Source organism: Poecile atricapillus, chromosome 2 (genome assembly GCF_030490865.1).
Source record: "Poecile atricapillus isolate bPoeAtr1 chromosome 2, bPoeAtr1.hap1, whole genome shotgun sequence".
Lineage (NCBI taxonomy): Eukaryota > Metazoa > Chordata > Aves > Passeriformes > Paridae > Poecile > Poecile atricapillus.
The window spans coordinates 89,558,147-89,575,880 of NC_081250.1; the positions used below are offsets into that span (position 1 = coordinate 89,558,147).

At 40.6% G+C, this 17,734-nt stretch overlaps 1 protein-coding gene across 3 annotated transcripts; it reads right to left on the bottom strand.

Annotated features, from left to right (window-relative positions):
* Nucleotides 1-619: 619 nt before the first annotated feature.
* On the bottom strand, nucleotides 620-17,654 carry BAG1 (BAG cochaperone 1). Of its 3 annotated transcripts, XM_058830381.1 has the most exons (8): nucleotides 17,567-17,653; nucleotides 14,174-14,290; nucleotides 13,515-13,643; nucleotides 13,279-13,361; nucleotides 12,458-12,571; nucleotides 11,841-11,948; nucleotides 6,385-6,447; nucleotides 620-4,004 (listed from the first exon to the last, which is right to left on the bottom strand). In XM_058830381.1, exons 3-8 carry the CDS (start codon nucleotides 13,576-13,578, stop codon nucleotides 3,915-3,917), a joined length of 522 nt encoding a protein of 173 aa, XP_058686364.1. In that variant the 5' UTR covers nucleotides 13,579-13,643; nucleotides 14,174-14,290; nucleotides 17,567-17,653; the 3' UTR covers nucleotides 620-3,914. The 3 variants fall into 3 exon arrangements, with proteins under 3 accessions (XP_058686364.1, XP_058686363.1, XP_058686365.1); XM_058830380.1 differs by lacking the exon at nucleotides 14,174-14,290 and having other exon boundaries at nucleotides 17,567-17,654; XM_058830382.1 differs by lacking the exons at nucleotides 12,458-12,571; nucleotides 14,174-14,290 and having other exon boundaries at nucleotides 17,567-17,649.
* Nucleotides 17,655-17,734: the final 80 nt, after the last annotated feature.

Here is a 17,734-nt window from a genome sequence, read left to right on the forward strand (position 1 = left end):
AGGCGGGATGGAGCTGTGTCCTTGGGCGCCTTCCGCGGGATGTTCCCTAGTCAAGCCTTTGGAGCACCGACAGGGCTCGATAGACACAGCAGTCCAGCTGTGGGACACGTCTCTGAATAAACTGCCTGAAAAGTATCCCACTCCTCACGCCAAACCACCCAAATAAATTAAAACCAATACACATTACATCCCATACATCCAGATCCAGAAAACACGGAATTACAGTGGGTCATCTGGTGCAACCTGCCCGGCGCAGGATTGTGTCCAGATGGTTCTTCAATACCTTCAGTGAGGAAGACTCCACACCCTCTCTGGACAACCTGTTCTAATGCACAATGTGCAACACAACTGCGTAAAGTACTTTGGGGTTTTTTGGTTTCGTTTTTTTGTGGGTTTTGTTTTGTTTTTTTTAATAAAACAAAGCAAAACAAAACAAAACAAAACATCTACCAACCCGGCTTTTTTTAAAGCTCTGTCTCGTTGCCAATCCTGGGATACCGGAGGCCCCACTCCCTGCCCTGCACCAGCACACACAGCACCCAGAGCAGTGTGTGCCTTCCCTGCTAAAATACAGCCCAAATACAGAATTTAGTGACTACAACGTGACCAAGGACAGCAGACAACTTTCAATGTTTTATTTGTATCTTTTCATTTATCACAGTACAATAATGTAAGTTAACAAAAAAAAAAAAAAAAAAAAACAGAAAACAAATCTAGTGCTAATTTCCACGGTGTCAAGTGCTCCACTCCAAACCACGAGTGTCCATTAGAAAAAGTGTTGCTCCAGGCTTACAGCGACATTACCTTCCAGAGGACTTGGTCATGGAGGATGCCACTATAATTTTGTGCTGTTTCTGGAGAGCAACCCATCCCATGGCTCCAGACTCCACATTTCCCTGAGTTGGGTTTGGTTCATCTCACACCAGCCCACGGGATCTGGGAGAGAAAACGGGCCAAGGGCGCGTGCAATTCAATTTCCGTTTTGATAAAAGACAAATCCTGTGGTACATTTTGCCAGGATGGCAAGTCCAAGGTGTGTAAACACAGCCAGAGCAACACAGCAACTGGAGGAAGACGATGGGATAAGTGCAACTAAGGCAAAAGGGAGAAACTTCTGTTTTGACATGATCATGGCAGATTGTTGCGCTGAGGAAATGATTCAGTAGCAAAACAGGTATCACAGTACACCTGGACTACAGAATCAATGAGACTATAGTTTAAGCTTGATTATTTATATTTACAAATTCTGAAGAATATTTTAAATTGCCTCTTCCTTTCCCTTCCTCCCACAACTGCAGTCAGCTGCACTTTTGAAAAGCACAGATGCTTGCTTTTACTGAATTTAAGGCTATTATGACAAAAAAAAGTTTACGACTTCCCTCTCCAAAACTAAGTATTAAATTCAATTCACTCTAGAATGTCTTGGATAATTCTAAATACAACCAACTGTTTTCCACAACAAATCAACCCATTTTTATATTTGGAAGACAAAACAATTTATGCTGCAGAAGTTGGTCTTCATACACATACTTTTGTCCTAGAAACCAAACCACTTAGAACTGCAAGGTAAGTTTAGCTCAGGACACCCACCCTCTGCTGAATACAGATGTGCTGGTGGGAGAGGTTCACTCTCTTTGCCTCAAAGGACCAGACCACCAAAAGATCTGCTACAGAACATCCTGAAGTTAATCCACCTTGCTCTGAGACAGGCTGAAGATGTACTCACACAAGCACATCTAAGGAAGCAGCAATTTCTGGGAAAGACTGCTGGGAAGACAATGTCTGCCTGTTAATGTTCTCACCCAGGAGAAAACTACACAGGAACAGTAGAAATGGACACAGTCCAGCCATGACCACAGCTCCCAGTTCTCTCCATGGGCAAAGGATACCTGCTTATTATACGTGCACCTGTGAAAGCTCAACACCTTAGAGAACTCACATTTGGGAGGGTGAGGATCCTTTCCGTCACAGGAAAGTGGTTGATTTTGCATTCCCTGAATTAGGCATGTGTTGCTGGTGGTTTAAGAGTTAGCTCTTAGCTGAATCTGGTCCAGAAACAGCCACAGGCTAGGCTGGGCTTCACAAAAATGCCTACAACAAATGCTTCCTCCTCCTGACCTTAAAGTGCTGGGAAAGTTCAGCACGACAGACTACGTAGCCTAGCCTGGAAAAAACTTCCACAGTCCTACCATACCAAATCCTAAAATGACAGATAAGGTTCCTAGGAGTTTAGACAATGAAATACCCCGCAGATGCTGATAAGAGAATTTCATAAGGAAAATATATAAGCTTGGAGTAATTGGTTAACAGCAAAAAACATGGCAATTCAAATCTTGGTATGGTCAACCTACATTTTTAGAATACAAGTGACCCCTTCTAATGCACAGCTATCACTTCATTTGTTCAATGGCATTTTTCACTAAAAAAAAATAAATATGTTCCTCCAATTATGAACATGAAAGACAATACTGTAATAATAACACTTCAGGTATTAAGTTTTATAACTTATCAGAAGTCAAGATCTTCTTACATACATTTCCTATTTTTATCTTGAAGGACAGCTAACCTTAGAACATGTGGATAGTGGCTCACTACTTAGGCCAATTCTAAACATTCTCAGTCTGACTCATTTGGGATGAAGAGTTTATTTCTTGCACAGAAAGAGGCTCCTCACCAGACCCTGCTTTGCCAGCCACTGTGTATCTGGCTGACCTCCCAAGGAGGAGCATCAGTGAAAAAGCAGCTCCTGAACTTTTATGTTACCTACAGGCTGACACGCTCCACAGTCTGCTCGGAACCTCTGAGCAAGCACTGCAAAGCTGGCTGCACCCACTCAAAGTTTCTGTCTGCTGGAAAAGCTGACTTCTCACCTAACAGAGAAGGTTAAGCATGGCACATATCTGACCATGAGACTCAGTCATAACCCTCACACAGACGGCATTGCTAAAATAAACCTGTGTCTCTTTGCAACATGTTATAAAAATTCACTGATTGCCTTAACATACTGGAATAACCACTGCATTTTCCCATTAAATATAGCATCATGAATTCAGTAAATTCAGAAAAAAGTACAAAAAAACTCTTTCAAAACAGCTCCTTAGTTACACCTTGCTTGAACTGAACCCTTGGTATTTGAGCAGCATGAGTAACCCCATTTCATTTCTCAAAATAACTCAAGACAGAACACAAATAATAAAAATACAAATAATCTATAAAAACCACAGTACATCAGAAATCTGTGTAAAAAACATACATCTGTATCAAGGAGCTCAGTAACAACTTAAAGCACCACTCAAAATTAAGTACCATACATGTTACAGTACATTCCATTTATTATGACAATTTAAGGCTAAAATAGGTACGACTCCCTTATAGTCAAGCTTTCTTATATTTATAAATGCATACAAACATTAAGTAGATACAAATGCGTAGGGGTTTTTTATTGCTCTGAACTGTCTACTAGAATGTTCAACTTTCCCAGATGTTGTCTCAGTTTGCCTTTTTCAATCAAGCTGAAGTCCTACAACTGCAACTTACGGCACTTGTACGATTATAGACCTTCTTTGATTTGAGCTGTAAATAAATTCAAAGATATATCAGACATTTTCCCACCACTGAAAACTTCATAACTTAGTGTAACTAAACTATTTTATCATCCATAAGATACACAATTCATCACAAAGATTAGTTCAGCCATTCTTCAGGAAGGATTTTCTTTTCAAAATATTAGTTCTAACCAAGCGGCAAACAAGACAACCAGCAAGAAATGATTGACTGGTACCAGTCTAACAGACTGGGCTTGGGGGGAAAAAAAAAAAAAAAAAAGGAAGCTGGATATGTGCTCCAAAACAAAGAGCAAACTTTTCTTCTTGCTCATAGAGCAATTATGTTTCCTAATTATGTAAGGCGATGCCTCATTCTGCCAGTGCCAAATTCTTTGACTGTAGCTTGTCCATTTCTTGACCAATATTCCCTTCAATGGTATCACACTGGGCAAGAAAAACCTGAGAATAAAAAGCAAAGAAATGTTATTGGATACAGATTTTGGCACCGGGAGGTATTTTTGAAGAACTGAACATGCAGTTTCTATCATGAGTTTGAAGATGTCAACTCAACAACCACTTTCCAGTTGTTTTGGTAATAGCTTATGCACACCTGCATTTACACAGAATCCAACAGAAACATGACACTGGATAAGGCTAATAAGGATAATAGCATGGCTGCCCACCATCACCAGTCCTGATGCTGATGTATTTTCAGTTGATCCAAAGTTCATGAACAACAAGAGGAAACATAAAGGTTCAGACAAGTTAGTGCTTTGTTCAGTTTGAAACATGATTTCTAAGCTCCTTTCTAAAACATGTACTTCAGAGGCCAAGGCTGGGAGGGACAAACCTGCTCAGTCAAATGTAAAACAAGCTTTCATTAAACTAAGACCTTTTCTACTTCTTAAGACTACAAGGCACCACTGAACCTTCATCTTCATCAGTGGCTGGTGTTCCTCAAAATATAGAAGGCCCCATTCCAAAAAGGGCAGTCCTTTTTGGGTGCACCAGCAGCCCCTGGTCACTTTGTTTGGGCTGTACACAGCACAACATGCCAGCATTTTAAACCAATAAACTGTTTTAGGCCAACCCCAAGGTATGCAAGTACACTGCACTTTCTGAGAAAGGTTCTCCCATTAGCTATTTGCATCTTGCCTTCGTTTTTGCTATGTCTGTACCAGACTCAGACAGTCAAACCAGACATTTCATGCTGTTTACATTAGAATGATACTAAGAAAGTGCTCTCCTTCTAAAGCAGCACTGTTATGCCATGTGAATGTTCCTCAATCATCACACTGCTTGGAATCTGTTTCCAACCAATCCCTTGAGCTGTCATCAACTCAGGTTTGTAAGAACTTGAGTAATGAAAAAGTGAAGGTGGTAATAACTGCAGTTGTTGGCTGCTACTGTTTCATATTTATCTCCCCACCCTGGAAGATGTGTGACTGCCAGCAGTAGAAGGCAGTTAACAGCTCTCCCTTGCTTTGATGGATACTTAAGAATAACAAGCATAACTTGCCACTGTTTTCTTGTTCTTGCTCTGGAAAAACAAACTGTTGTTGACAGCTCTGATCTGAAACCCTTTAGGATTCTTCTGCAGTCCTCAAAGGGTTCATAACCCACAGCTGCATAATGATGTGCCTATAAAAGCACATAAGTAATTCTGATCTCTGCTCAACAGAACTTGTTCTATGCTTTAACAGCAGTTCTTATACAAAGCCCCACTTACTTCTGCTGTAACTTCACCCAAGAGCAGAGATTCAGTAGCTTCCACTAAGTTGGTAGCCGCCAGCCTATTACAAGTTTTGCTGCCCTGGTTGGGCACATGGAATCAAGAGTGTGCTCAGAACCTCCACATAACACAGCCACACCAGCAACCACCTTCATTTCTATTTGCATTATCTGAACTTATCTCAGTAACTGAGTACAAAGTGCTTTGTCCCTAAAGCTGCAACTAAAACCATTTCTCCTATGAAGAAGTACTTCTTGGTGGGCCTTCCTCTAAAATATATGACTATTCTAAAAAACTTGTGAAACATCAATAGGAAGTGTTTAATAAGGTTACAGTAAAAGAAAAAATCATTCAACTCTATATATGAATGCAAGGTACTTCCACAAACAATTTTTAGGAGCCCAGCTTGGGACTAAAGCTGACACAGTACAAATAAAAACACTAGTACAAGTAGCATCACCATTCATTATGCAAGTTTAAGTAGAGGGAGCTGAATTCCAGTATTTATGAACAAACTTCCAGTTCAAGGTCTCTGAGAAAACAATGCCTAGGAATTTACAAGGATCATACCATAGCAAAGCAATTAAACCCTCCATCCCCAGCACAGCTACTCTGCTGTACAGATCTTAAAGACCCACTCTCCGAAGAAAGTTGGTGCATTGCAATAGAAGCTAAATTTTCTAAAGAACACCCCTGGCAAGGTCAGGAGTAGGTCAGCAGGAGGTCCAGTTCACTGCATCCTTGTGCCCAGACCTCAGTCATTACTCCAGTCTTCCAAGATTCAAAAAAGGAGGAACGATCAATCCTGATGTCTTTACAAGTTATGAGGATTACTTCACATCGTCAGGCAGCCATAAGACAAACCACTAATGTAAATGACAAACATTATCTGAAAACAGCATGAACTATGAAAATCTGTATTTTGTGTGCTGTTTTATAAAGCTATTAAATACCTCTCAAAGGGAAGTCATACAAAATACCAATGTAAGAACAAATACTAAAAAAGTCTGAACAGCTCATTTCCACAAACTCTTGGTATATAAGTGCCCAGCATTTATGGAGAAAAAAAAAGGGGGAAAAAACCCAAAAACAATCAAGAAAACTCACCTGGACCCTCTTCACCAACCCTTTCTTTTTCAGTTTGCAGTCACTGAAATTCTCTGGCAAATTCTGCAAAGAAGTTGATGCAGGTTAATGCTGAAATGAACATATCAGACTTACAGAAAAAACTGGAGTTATCAAAGAATCTTCTGAATAGGCATCCTGAAAATGCCTTGCCCACTCAGTAAGGGTGATTACTCAGGAAAGAAAAAGTTATTAAAAAGTCAGGGATGCAGCATGCTGACTGCAAAGAACATAGCTAGCAAATCTACCATGTTTCTTTAGGGAATATACAACAACAGACTACATACAGTGCTTTTTCTGCTGTGGTGTGTGTTAACTCTTCAGCTGAGCTTCATCCTCTGGGCTTTTTTCAGAGATTATACGAACAAATTTCTTACAGATACATTAACTCAATCACTTGGCATCTCTGTAATGTTTTCATGGAAGGCAACAGATGTGAAGTGTTACACAATGTCAGCTTTTAACTTAATTCAAACTGCATCACTTTCTGTACTCCTACCACCCATTACGTTCATGTACGTCATCCTGGCCAGTGTTGCATACTTTGTCTTTTTCGAGCTATGTGAAATTTGGGTGCTGCTGAGGAATGGTGCTCAGGTTTATGATTTTTTTTTTTTAAAACAGGTAAAACACCTGTACAGATTATTATCATTATATAAAGTTTATGTGAACATTCTTAAAAACACTGTGTTCTCACAGGTAAAGATAGATAAAAATCTTGGGAGTTTCTCACTAGTTTACCTTTTATTTTCCACCCTAACTCCAGATCAAGAATACAGGCTTCCCTAACATTATCTGTTTCATTTCAGCCAAAATGTGAGCACAGCTGGAAGGTTTAGATACATAAACGTTTTTAAAAATCAAACAACAAACAAAACAAAAAAATAAAGGTGTTCTTTTATTTTGTTGTTCAGACAAATGGATTTTACTCCTCCGCTTTGTTGCCTATGCTGTGTGCACTGGTGTGAGGCACTTCAGCTGAGCTGCAGGCCATGACACCTCCCTATGGGAACATTCCTTATCTCCTCAGGGGTATTTCTGTAAACTGCTGTTTCCCCCTTTGGACCTAACAGCATAATAGCTGGAGTAGAAAGCTACAGCCTAGTTTCCATTGCTGAAACTTGGTAGGAAAGTTATAAAAACTGTAGTCAGCATACAGACTAAGGGGGGATGAAATGGAGGCTGGAGCAGGGTGGAAAGTTACCAACCCACATATAACAACATGGGAAATTATAGGGAGAAAATGCAGTTGCTGCTCTCTGGATGGAATGTGGTCAGCCTGTGCAACTTCCCACACAAAATACACACTATGGGGGCCTAAAGAGAGGGTGGACTGGAGACACCATGGCCAGGGTCTGTCCAAATCCTGCAAGAGGGGGAACATGGTGGTACCTTGTAGCTGATAAGCCACATAACAGCCATCAGCCAAGGAAGGAAAAAGATTTCCTGCTGTTGAACCAGCAACTGTGGCAAGATCACAGATGCCCACCTCCATTCCAAAGTTTACCTTGGATGTAATTCTAATGTATAGCTCCAGCCCCAAAGGTCACCTCAGAATACTGACATTACCCACCTTCAAAGTACAACCACCCCACACTGAACATGATGTATGACTAGTCACTCTAGCTCCACCTAAAAATAAAATTAGTGTAAGAGTAACTTAAAAATGGCATAAAAATAGGGAAGACTCCATTATTGGAGATTAGAGCTGGTTAGTATATTGCTTCAAATATGTTTTTGCAGCCAGATACTACCACCAGCAATCCTGTCAGAGTTTTCTATTGTATTAATAAAGGAAGGCTATTCCGTAAACTGGTAAAGTGAGTCCTTCAAGGGCACTTACAGTCACTGGCAGCAGGTAACATATTTGACTGTGGATACCCAGGAGGAGGTCCCTGTTAAGCTGTAGTGTCCTGAACTTGTCCCTGAATCTTGCCTGGGGCACCAACAGACCGATCAAAGGTGCGGAGGTCTAGGAGGAGCCTCTCTGTTTGCATGTGACCCCAAGCAAGTCAGCTGAACCACCCTCCCATCAAGTGGACTGCTCAGGTAAGGATCCCCATAACAGGACATTGACAGACTGGTGGGGCACAGGGGTCTCAGCTAACCTGAGCTTTGGGGTTTTGTTTGACAACACAAATCACAAATCAAACAGAAACAAATCAAACAGAAAGGGTTGGACAAAACTTCACATGACAATGCTCCTTGAGCTTTAGAAATACCTTGCTCTGAAGATCTGATTTCATGTTCACAACTCATGCCAAGAGATTAAAGAATTATAGTAGGAAATGCTTATCACATTTTTACTGATCCAGATAAAATCAAAAAGTTTAGCAATAGGGTCTCATCTTATTGTACGTGGAAAAACTTCCCAGACATCTGGGAAATGTTTGTTACAGGAACAGTGATGGGTTTTTTTCAGAATATTTCTTTCTTTTAATCCTTGAAATACTAATTTTGTATGAATTTACCCAATGACAAGTATAGTAGAGACAAGAAGCCAGTTAAATTTCATCAGAACAGCATGGTAACTTAAGTAAGTTCTACAGAGGAACTATAATTAAAAAAATCCTCAGGAAAGGAGGATGAGCCACCAGAGCATAACTATGAGTTGATAGCACTACCAATGTCCTCGATAGATGCAACTTGACAGATTTAAACTTGACAGTTGTGAACTTATGTTAACAAAATCAGTGACTTTCAGACGGTATTTCAGATCAGTGGTATTTCAGAAGAGAAAGCTTTTTTTCAATTCTTAGAATAATCTGTTCCCTGCAATATTCTTTCTACATTAAAAAATCTGCCATTTAATAGGAGACCATCTTGAGGATAAAGTGAGTGCTCACACTGTGATATTGGAGAAAACATTCATTAAATCAGAGCTGGTTCACAAGTACATACTGTCATGACCATGGATTCATATATTCCTACTGATCTCAGAAAAACTTTGCTTTTTCTTGAAAAAGCCTTTCAGATATTTAAAAACCTGAGCCAGATGACCAAGGAAAGCATTTCCTGTGTTCTTCTCACTGAGATTTGAAATAGTGTATTTTGACTTCAATTTCTGGACCAAATGTCTAACTGATGAAAAAAATAGCACATCTGCAAATGCACACACACAAGTCTTCAAGTACTGAACAAGACTCAATTGCATTCTTCCTGAAGAAAACTTCTAAGATCTGTGGCTAATGGCACTCTCTGACTGTGTCAGACAAATTCGAATTTTGTAAGAGGCAATGAAAGCAGCAGCTTTTTAAACACACTCATGTTTATGTTACAATTATGTTACAATGCTTAAGATACAGATGCTCTACCAAAAAGCATTCTACTTCATAACTTTCTTTCACATCTCTGGCAGTGACAACACTGTATTTTTTCTCTCACACCCCACTACTGTATGACTTTAAACTTCTCCACCTTCCAAATCCCATCTTTTAAATTCACAATTGTTGAATGCATGGTGTCTAGTTCAGTTCCCAACTCAGCTCCTCTAATTAATGAGCTTGTCTGCTACCAGTAAGAGAGTTATACTCCTAGAATAGAAAGAAAATATGCAGACTTTCTCACCCTTATCTTCTGTAACCAACCAAAATTTAATTTTGCATCTAACTGTACAGTTTTGAGTGAAGCAAATAACACACAGCAGCTGAGACACCTTAATGAGCTGCAAACATTCTGACAAAGAAAAAAATTGGAACATTTGTAGTGTGAGCTTGATGGTATGTTTGACTTCTACAATGCATCATTCATTCTTCTCAGTCAATCACATTTTCCCCCTCAGAATTTTTTAACATGCTGTTGACTCAATCAACAGCACTTCTACATGTTCAATAGCATTTAACAGATGTGTCAGAACTAGCTTTTTACTTGGTTGCTGAAAAGAACACTAATTACTTAAGTAAACCAATTCTACAGTAGAATATTTTACTGCTTTGCATTTCTATCTGCCATTTTTTTACTCCAGTGGAACTAATTTATTGTTCATACACCCCTCATTACCATTCTGTACTGCTGCCTCCATACACTGCACAACCACAGTACAGCTGAGTGCTGCCTCAGTAAGCTGGTGGCCTGTTCATCTGACCTGGTGTAATACCAGCACTCTGAACGCCCACATTTTATGTAAAGATTCCACCCACCTACATGTATTTCATCTGCAAGATTGCACATTAGTCCAGTTTTCATTACAAATCTCACAGCTATCTTTGTATATTAAAAGAAACAAATATGTGCAATGTAACTGCAATAATCAGTAATACAAATCCTCACTTAGTAAAAAAAAAAAAAACAAAAACACTGTACTAGATCTAAAATCCCTTGTCCAGTACTATTTAGAGTATTTTAGAAAAGGAGATAAATCACAGCATGCTTTCTGTTTAAACCACACAAAAAGTACCAGAGTTAAAAGTAAACTTGGGAAATTCAGTTTGGATTAATCAGGAAGCAGTGAAACAGCTTTACAAGGCTGCCCGCTGGGTTCCAGAACTGCACGCCAGACTACAAGTACTGAGTTTTTTTCTAAATAGGATTTGGTATCAAAAATTGAAGGGAGTCAGAAATAAACTTTAACCCCATCCAACTGAGACAGTTGTCACCTTATTGATATTTTCATGACAGCATGTAGTAAATCTGCTTCTTCAAACAGGGAATCAGTTATATAAAGTCTTTATGTCCAACAGCATTCAATAACTGCCAGCACAATATTCTCCTTTATAAGAGGCACAAAAGGAAAAAGAAATTTGAAGACTTCAAAATACTTAGAATACAGCAATTTTTAAAAAAAGTATTTAGAATGGTTGGCTTTAACACACAGCAAAGACTGCGTTATCATCATAGGCTCACAATACAAAAGCAGGCAATTAGTTAGTAAGCTTCCCACCATTCCCAGGAACACATCCATATTACATAGCATTTGATGATGGCCAGTTCAAATCATTACTCTGATTTAGCCCACTGCTCAACTTTTTCAAAGAGTCCACCAAATTAAACTACGTTTGTTTCACCAGTTACAGGTATTTGCATGGCATATTTCTGAAAAAAAAGTCCTAAAAAAGGTCACTGTACCAAGGAGGAGACCCAAAAACACCACTACCACAGAAAAGCAGCATTTTTCCCTTCAGAGCAGGCAATTATGACCTTGATATGCAACATAATTATATAATGAGGTTTACAGAGAATGACAAGCATACAGAGAAACAGAGTAAGGAAACACCCTGGCTGAAGCAATCTTCTATTTATCTCTGTACAAGACCCTTAATCTCATCCAGCTCTCACCTACTACATGATACAGGAATATGTACATTAAACTCTGGAAATGTAATGTAAGGTTATGATCCACTAAGGACTGCGAAGCACTTGGATACTAAATTTCTTAGTACATTAAAATATCAAGTAAGTTTCTGTTGGGATTTAACCTTCTTCTGCAGTTAGTTACTTACAATGGCATCAATCTGTTCAAGTGTCTTCATGAACTGCTCTGCAGTTCCTTTTATCCTCTTGTCCAGCTGTTTTAGTGCTTCTGCTTGGAGATCCTTTGCTAAAAATCCCTGAAGAAGAAAAAACAAAATTATCCCATACCCTACACAATACCCACCTTAGAAAATCTGTTAATCCACAACAGCAGAAAGTATCTTTTACAGTTTCTGAATTTTCAAGCATGATAGGGACTCCAATCTTAATCTGTATTCTTCTGTATTTTATCAATTTTTGACATGGTAAATGTAAGATATGTTAGGTTTACTAAAATGATAAACATGTAATAGACCTTCTTCTTTGGACTTTGAAAGAACTCCAAGTTTTTCCAGATAAAAAGAATGTAACTTATCCCATAGGAAACAATATTTACCTTTTTCCAAACAATGCCATGTCTGTATTTAGCAAACTCATAAATAGCATTTGGAATTCACTAAGTATTACTGACTCTTGGACTTGTAGGAGGGACAGCCTATTACTGACTACTCAAAAACGTTCAAACTGTTTTGTTTGGGTTTTTTTTTAACAGACATACCTACAAAACTGCTTTACAAAGATATAAAGTTATACAAAACTGGCATACCTTCTGGATACTTGTGAACTCTTTATTAACTTCCTCTAACTTATTAGCTATTTGCTCCACTGACTTCTCCAAATCTTTTAACTTCTTTAATTCAGCCTCCTCTTCTGGACTATTCTGTGTATTCAAAAGTACAACATTCACAACTAAGGAACAAATAAAGATACAATGCAGCTAAAAAGCACAAGTGCTGATAAAGACATAAAGGCTTCTGAGGGTTTAGAATACACACTACACTGTGGCTATTCTTTCCATATTTCAGTACCTACCAAATAAGCTTCTTCCAAAGCTTAATTACAAATATACTTAAATCAGCAATGTATATAAACACATTTAATGAGATTAGTTTGAAGGGAAAAGGAAAAGTGCAATTTTTCTTTTTGTCAATTTTTAATTTCTAAAGTACAGGCAACATTTGCATCACAAGATTATTACCTCATCCTCGACTTGCAAAGCCACCCACAAATCATTTTACCAGAAATAACTCAGATGATCAAGACTCAGTAGCTACAGTTGGGAAAGTTTTTTTAAAACCAGAAAAATAAAATGAGCAGATAAGGTCATCAGTACAAAGAAGGTTCATGAGCACTGATCACAGATTAGGCAGAGTCTTGTCAATAATGTAAAGCAGAAGCCAGTCAATAATGTAATTTCAGAAAAGTACAAACTGCAGTTATATGCAGTGTAACAAGAGATTGAACTCAACTTTGTGGATAGGTATACAAAATTAGGTTAATGCTGCAGCTTTGTTTCTATGTTCAGCAGCTAACTTACAAAAATGATGATAGCTTAAGGGGGAAAAAAGATCCAAAGGCAATGCTTACCCTTTTCCCAATCAACATGACTTTGCAACCATTTTTAACACCAAGTGCTGATAATGGTTGTTCCAATTCTTTCAGAGACTTTCCTAAATGAAGAATGAGAGAGGAAAAAACCAGTTAAAGTACAGTCAGTAGCATAAGAATGTCTTTTTGAAGATATTCAAAACAGGGACACCTGAGAGTGAGTAAGATAAAAGCTTATCATCTGTAAGAAACACGGCAGTTTAATTGTAAGTTACCTTTGTATATCAGTTTCTGAAAAGGAACTGGGACTCCTGTGACTTGTTCAATAAGTACAGCCATGTCTTGTAGTGTAGGTTCACCATTTTCTTGCTGTGAAGCAACTTGAATACTGTGCTTTTCATTACCTAGTAGAAAAACATAGTAACAGTAGTACTTATTGTAACCTAGAAAATATTACAGAGAATTAATCTCTAATAATTATTACCATTAATGCATAAAGTTCTCAAATCACAGATTCTCATGAAGAATCGTAATTTTCAATCAAATTATTCTACTGCACTTCCTTCCTCTTGAAGAGATTGACCTCAGCTGAAAATTTTGGTTTACATTGGAATAACCTGAAGAGTTTCACTGGATGTATTTTACTGCCATAATTTAGCTCCTGCTAAATATTATTCTGTCTTTTTTAAGAGTACAGATGGTGTCCAGACATCCCACAAGCTAAAGCATGAAAGCCCATACCTTCCTGATGTATCCCACTTCCTACTTGTGGGAACTTCTAATGACATGAGTCTTTGGTATCTGACACAATTTATCACTTCATTTGCTCCCTTCTCCTCAAACATGAGAAACAAGCAATCATTGTCTATCCTGTTTCATCTCTACCACCAACCAGAGAGAATTCTCAGAATACAAAAACTATTTCTCCCCATACATTACTGATAAGCAGACATAACCACTTGGAGAAGTCCCAGTTTATCTGCCACCTTCCACTTATGGAGCATCCTATTCAGACTTCCTAAGATTACTTGCATGCAAACAGGAGGGAGTCCTTAGGGAAAAAAAAGGAGTATGCTTATTAATCTCTGCTTTGCAACAGACCCTTTCTACAACCCTCTGCTGCCACACACTTAAGGTCTGTCAATCTGAAAGCACCCGCAGGAATCAACCACCTCTGGCTCCAAGGGAAATCGAAACAGGAATTTTTTACTCTGCAGGAAGAGAGAATTTGACACATACCAGAAGGAAAACTATTCTCACGCCACTAATTTAAAGTGCACATATCTTTTACAAAGGAGAGTGCTAGAAAAATTGATTTTAAAATGCTCAAGCCTCCCGCATTCACATGACAAGTGACACCGTGGCCTCAAAAATTTTAAAGTGCTAATTACATTCGTTATTCCAAAACAATTTTAAGCTTAAAATCACATTATGCCCCTCTCACCCAAGCATCTTCTATAAACAACCCTTCTTACCAGATTGTTTAGGGGTAAAAACACCAAACCACAAAATACAACCTTGGTATATTTCAAAAGGTCCTTTTGATATATGCAACTGTTTTGTATAAGGGCTCTGCCCCTGAGCATCTGAGAGGGAAAAAAAACCAAACAAACATTAACTGAGGAAAAAAAACAGATGAACTTTGTCTAACAATAGAACCAGTTTAATTACAAATTATGAGTACCACTTCGGACAGACTGTAAATAAATTTTAATTTAAATTCACAGCAGAGTGAAATCACCATAAAAAACAACTCGTGGGTTGCCCCAGGTGCCAGAGCTGAGATTCCCCTGCAGCCCACAGTGAAGACCGTGGTGAAGCAGCCGTGGCCCTGCAACCCATGAGGATCCCACACCAGAACAGGTGGATGCCAGAGAGGAGGCTGTGAGCCTGTGAGAAGCCAGTGCTGGAGCAGGGTTCTGGCAGGGACTTGCAGACCCATGGAGAAAGGAGCCCACGCTGGAGCAGGTTTGCTGGCAGGACTTGTCACCCTGTGGGGGATGCACACTGGAGCAGTCTGTTCCGGAAGGACTGCAATCCATGAGAGGAGCCCACATTGGAGCAGGGGAAGAGAGTGAGGAGTCCTCCCCCTGAGGAGGAAGGAGCAGCAGAGACAACGTATGATGAACTGACTGGAGCCCCCAATCCCCCGCACTGCTCAGGCAGGAGGAATCAGAGAATTCAGAGGGAAAGTTAACCCTGGGGGAAAAGTTGGTTTTTTCTCTTTTAGTTCTCACTGATCTACTCTGACTTGAATGTTAATAAACTACATGTCCCCAAGTTAAGTCTGTTTTGCCCATGAGTGTTCTCTCCCTGCACTTCTCCCAAGCCACGAGCCTTTTGTTGCATTTTCTGTCCCCTGCCCAGCTGAGGAGGGGAGTGACAGAGTGGCTCTGGTGGGCATCTGATGTCCATCCAGGGTCCGCCCACCACACTTGAAGATTACCAAGTCACACATGTGGCTCTGCTGCTGCTCTGTTTCTCAGCCCTAATTTCCATCTTTCCCCACTTTCACTCATGCACACAAAACTTTACTAAAATTGTTTTGTGTAAAGTGGTCGAGCTGCATCTGACAGCTGTGGGTGTAAATCAGACAGATGAAGCCCAAACTGAACAAAGGCTTCTATTTGCTATCTATTAATGACAAAGTCATTATCAGGTAAGAAAACAATTGGAAAGACAAAAACATTCTCAGACAAGCAGGGTGTTGGCAAACAACAAGATGCTGGAATTATAAATATGTCAAATCATTAAATTACTGACACCTTTGCAAAATGAAAACCCCCAGATCAAATGGAGCTCTCTGAAGGCACTACTAAAAGCACATGAATCATCATGATTCAAACAGATAATTCTACAAAATTCTTCACCAAAGACTCTTAAACAAAGCTACCAGGTGATAAAAGGAAACATTCTAACACAACAATTTGAAACACAATTTGAAAATATGAATGAGCAAGCAGAAATAATTAAGTTTTAGAGATGGAAAGAACATTACCAACATAGTGCAAAAGAAACAAAGGCAGAATTTATTATTCAATAATTTTTTTAAAAAAACACAATAAAAAATTACGAAGTTTTGCTAACTCAGCAGAACACCTTGCTGATTTAATACCTTACTATCTTCTTCATTCCTCCTACTGTCTCACTTAGATCCACTTCCAAATTTAACCACGGTGTTTCCCATCTTATTTTTAACGTCCAAGCTATTCTCACCCATCTACAGTAACGTTTTATATTTATTTATCGATACAAGCCTACCTTCCTCTCCACCTTTTTCTCCCTCTTCTGGTTTTTCTTTCTGAGGTGGAAAAAATCCCAACTGTGTCAGTTGGCCTTTGAGTGACCCATTCCATCAGGTCAGCAGCCACCTGTCCCACTGAAGAAACCACTTTCAGTTGCAGCTCACTAGCTGCAAACATCCAAGCCTCTTCAACAAACCAGAAGAAAGCCTACTGGGTAGCACTGCTTTTAACACACAGTGCTGACCTCAGCAGTGTATTTCATCTAAACAAATTTTACCCAAACAACAGAATCACAGAATGGGTCAGCTTGAAGGGACCACAGTGGATCACCTGCTCCAATTTCCCTGTTCAAGCAGGGTCATCCTAGAGCAAATAGCACGCGACTGTGTCCAGACAGCTCTTGAATATCTCCAATGAAGGAGACTCCACAACCTCTCTGGTCAACTTCTACCAAGGCACAGTCACTCCCACAATACAGAAGATCTTCCTCATATTCAGGTGGAACTTCCTGTGCATCAGTTTCTACCCATCGCTATTGCTGAACTATTGTTGTTGCTGAGCACCACTGAGAAGAGCCTGACTCCATCTTCCCGGCACCCCCCTTCCAGATATTCATTCACATCAGCGAGGTCCCCTCTGTCATCTCTCCTCGAGGCTGGACAGGCCCAGCTCCCTCACCTCGTCCTTTTAAGATCCTGATCCTCGCCGCCCCCAGACGACCTCTGCTCTGCGCTCCCTGGCAAAGGCCGTCGTGTCACCCGTTCCCACCACCACCACCCTTGCAGCAAACCTACGCCTGCCATCCAGCTGGAGGAGACACTGGCATGCCGTGGCCAGTAAGGAGTGATGGTGGCAGGACGGCAGGAGCTGGGACGGGCCCCAGGCGGAGCGGGGGCCGGGCTGTGCCCCGCCGAGGCCGCCCCCGCTCTCCCCCACCGCCGGTGCGGCCGCGGCCCGCCCGCCCCACAGCGCCCCGTGCCGCTCCGGGCCGGGCGGGGATGGCGGGCAGCGGGGCGGGGAAGGTCCGGGAGCGGCCCCCTCGGCCGGAGATGCGCCCCCCGCCCGCTGCCCCTGGCGCTTACTGTAAGTGACGGTGACGGTCACCGGGGCTCCGGGCGCCGCCATCTCGCCCCGCCACAGGAACCGTCGGCGGCGCTGCCGGGGCGCGCCCGGAGCGCGTCACTTCCGCAGCAGGAAAACGGGAATGCCGCCTTCCCGGGCCGCCCTCGCAGCGGCACCGCCGAGCGGCT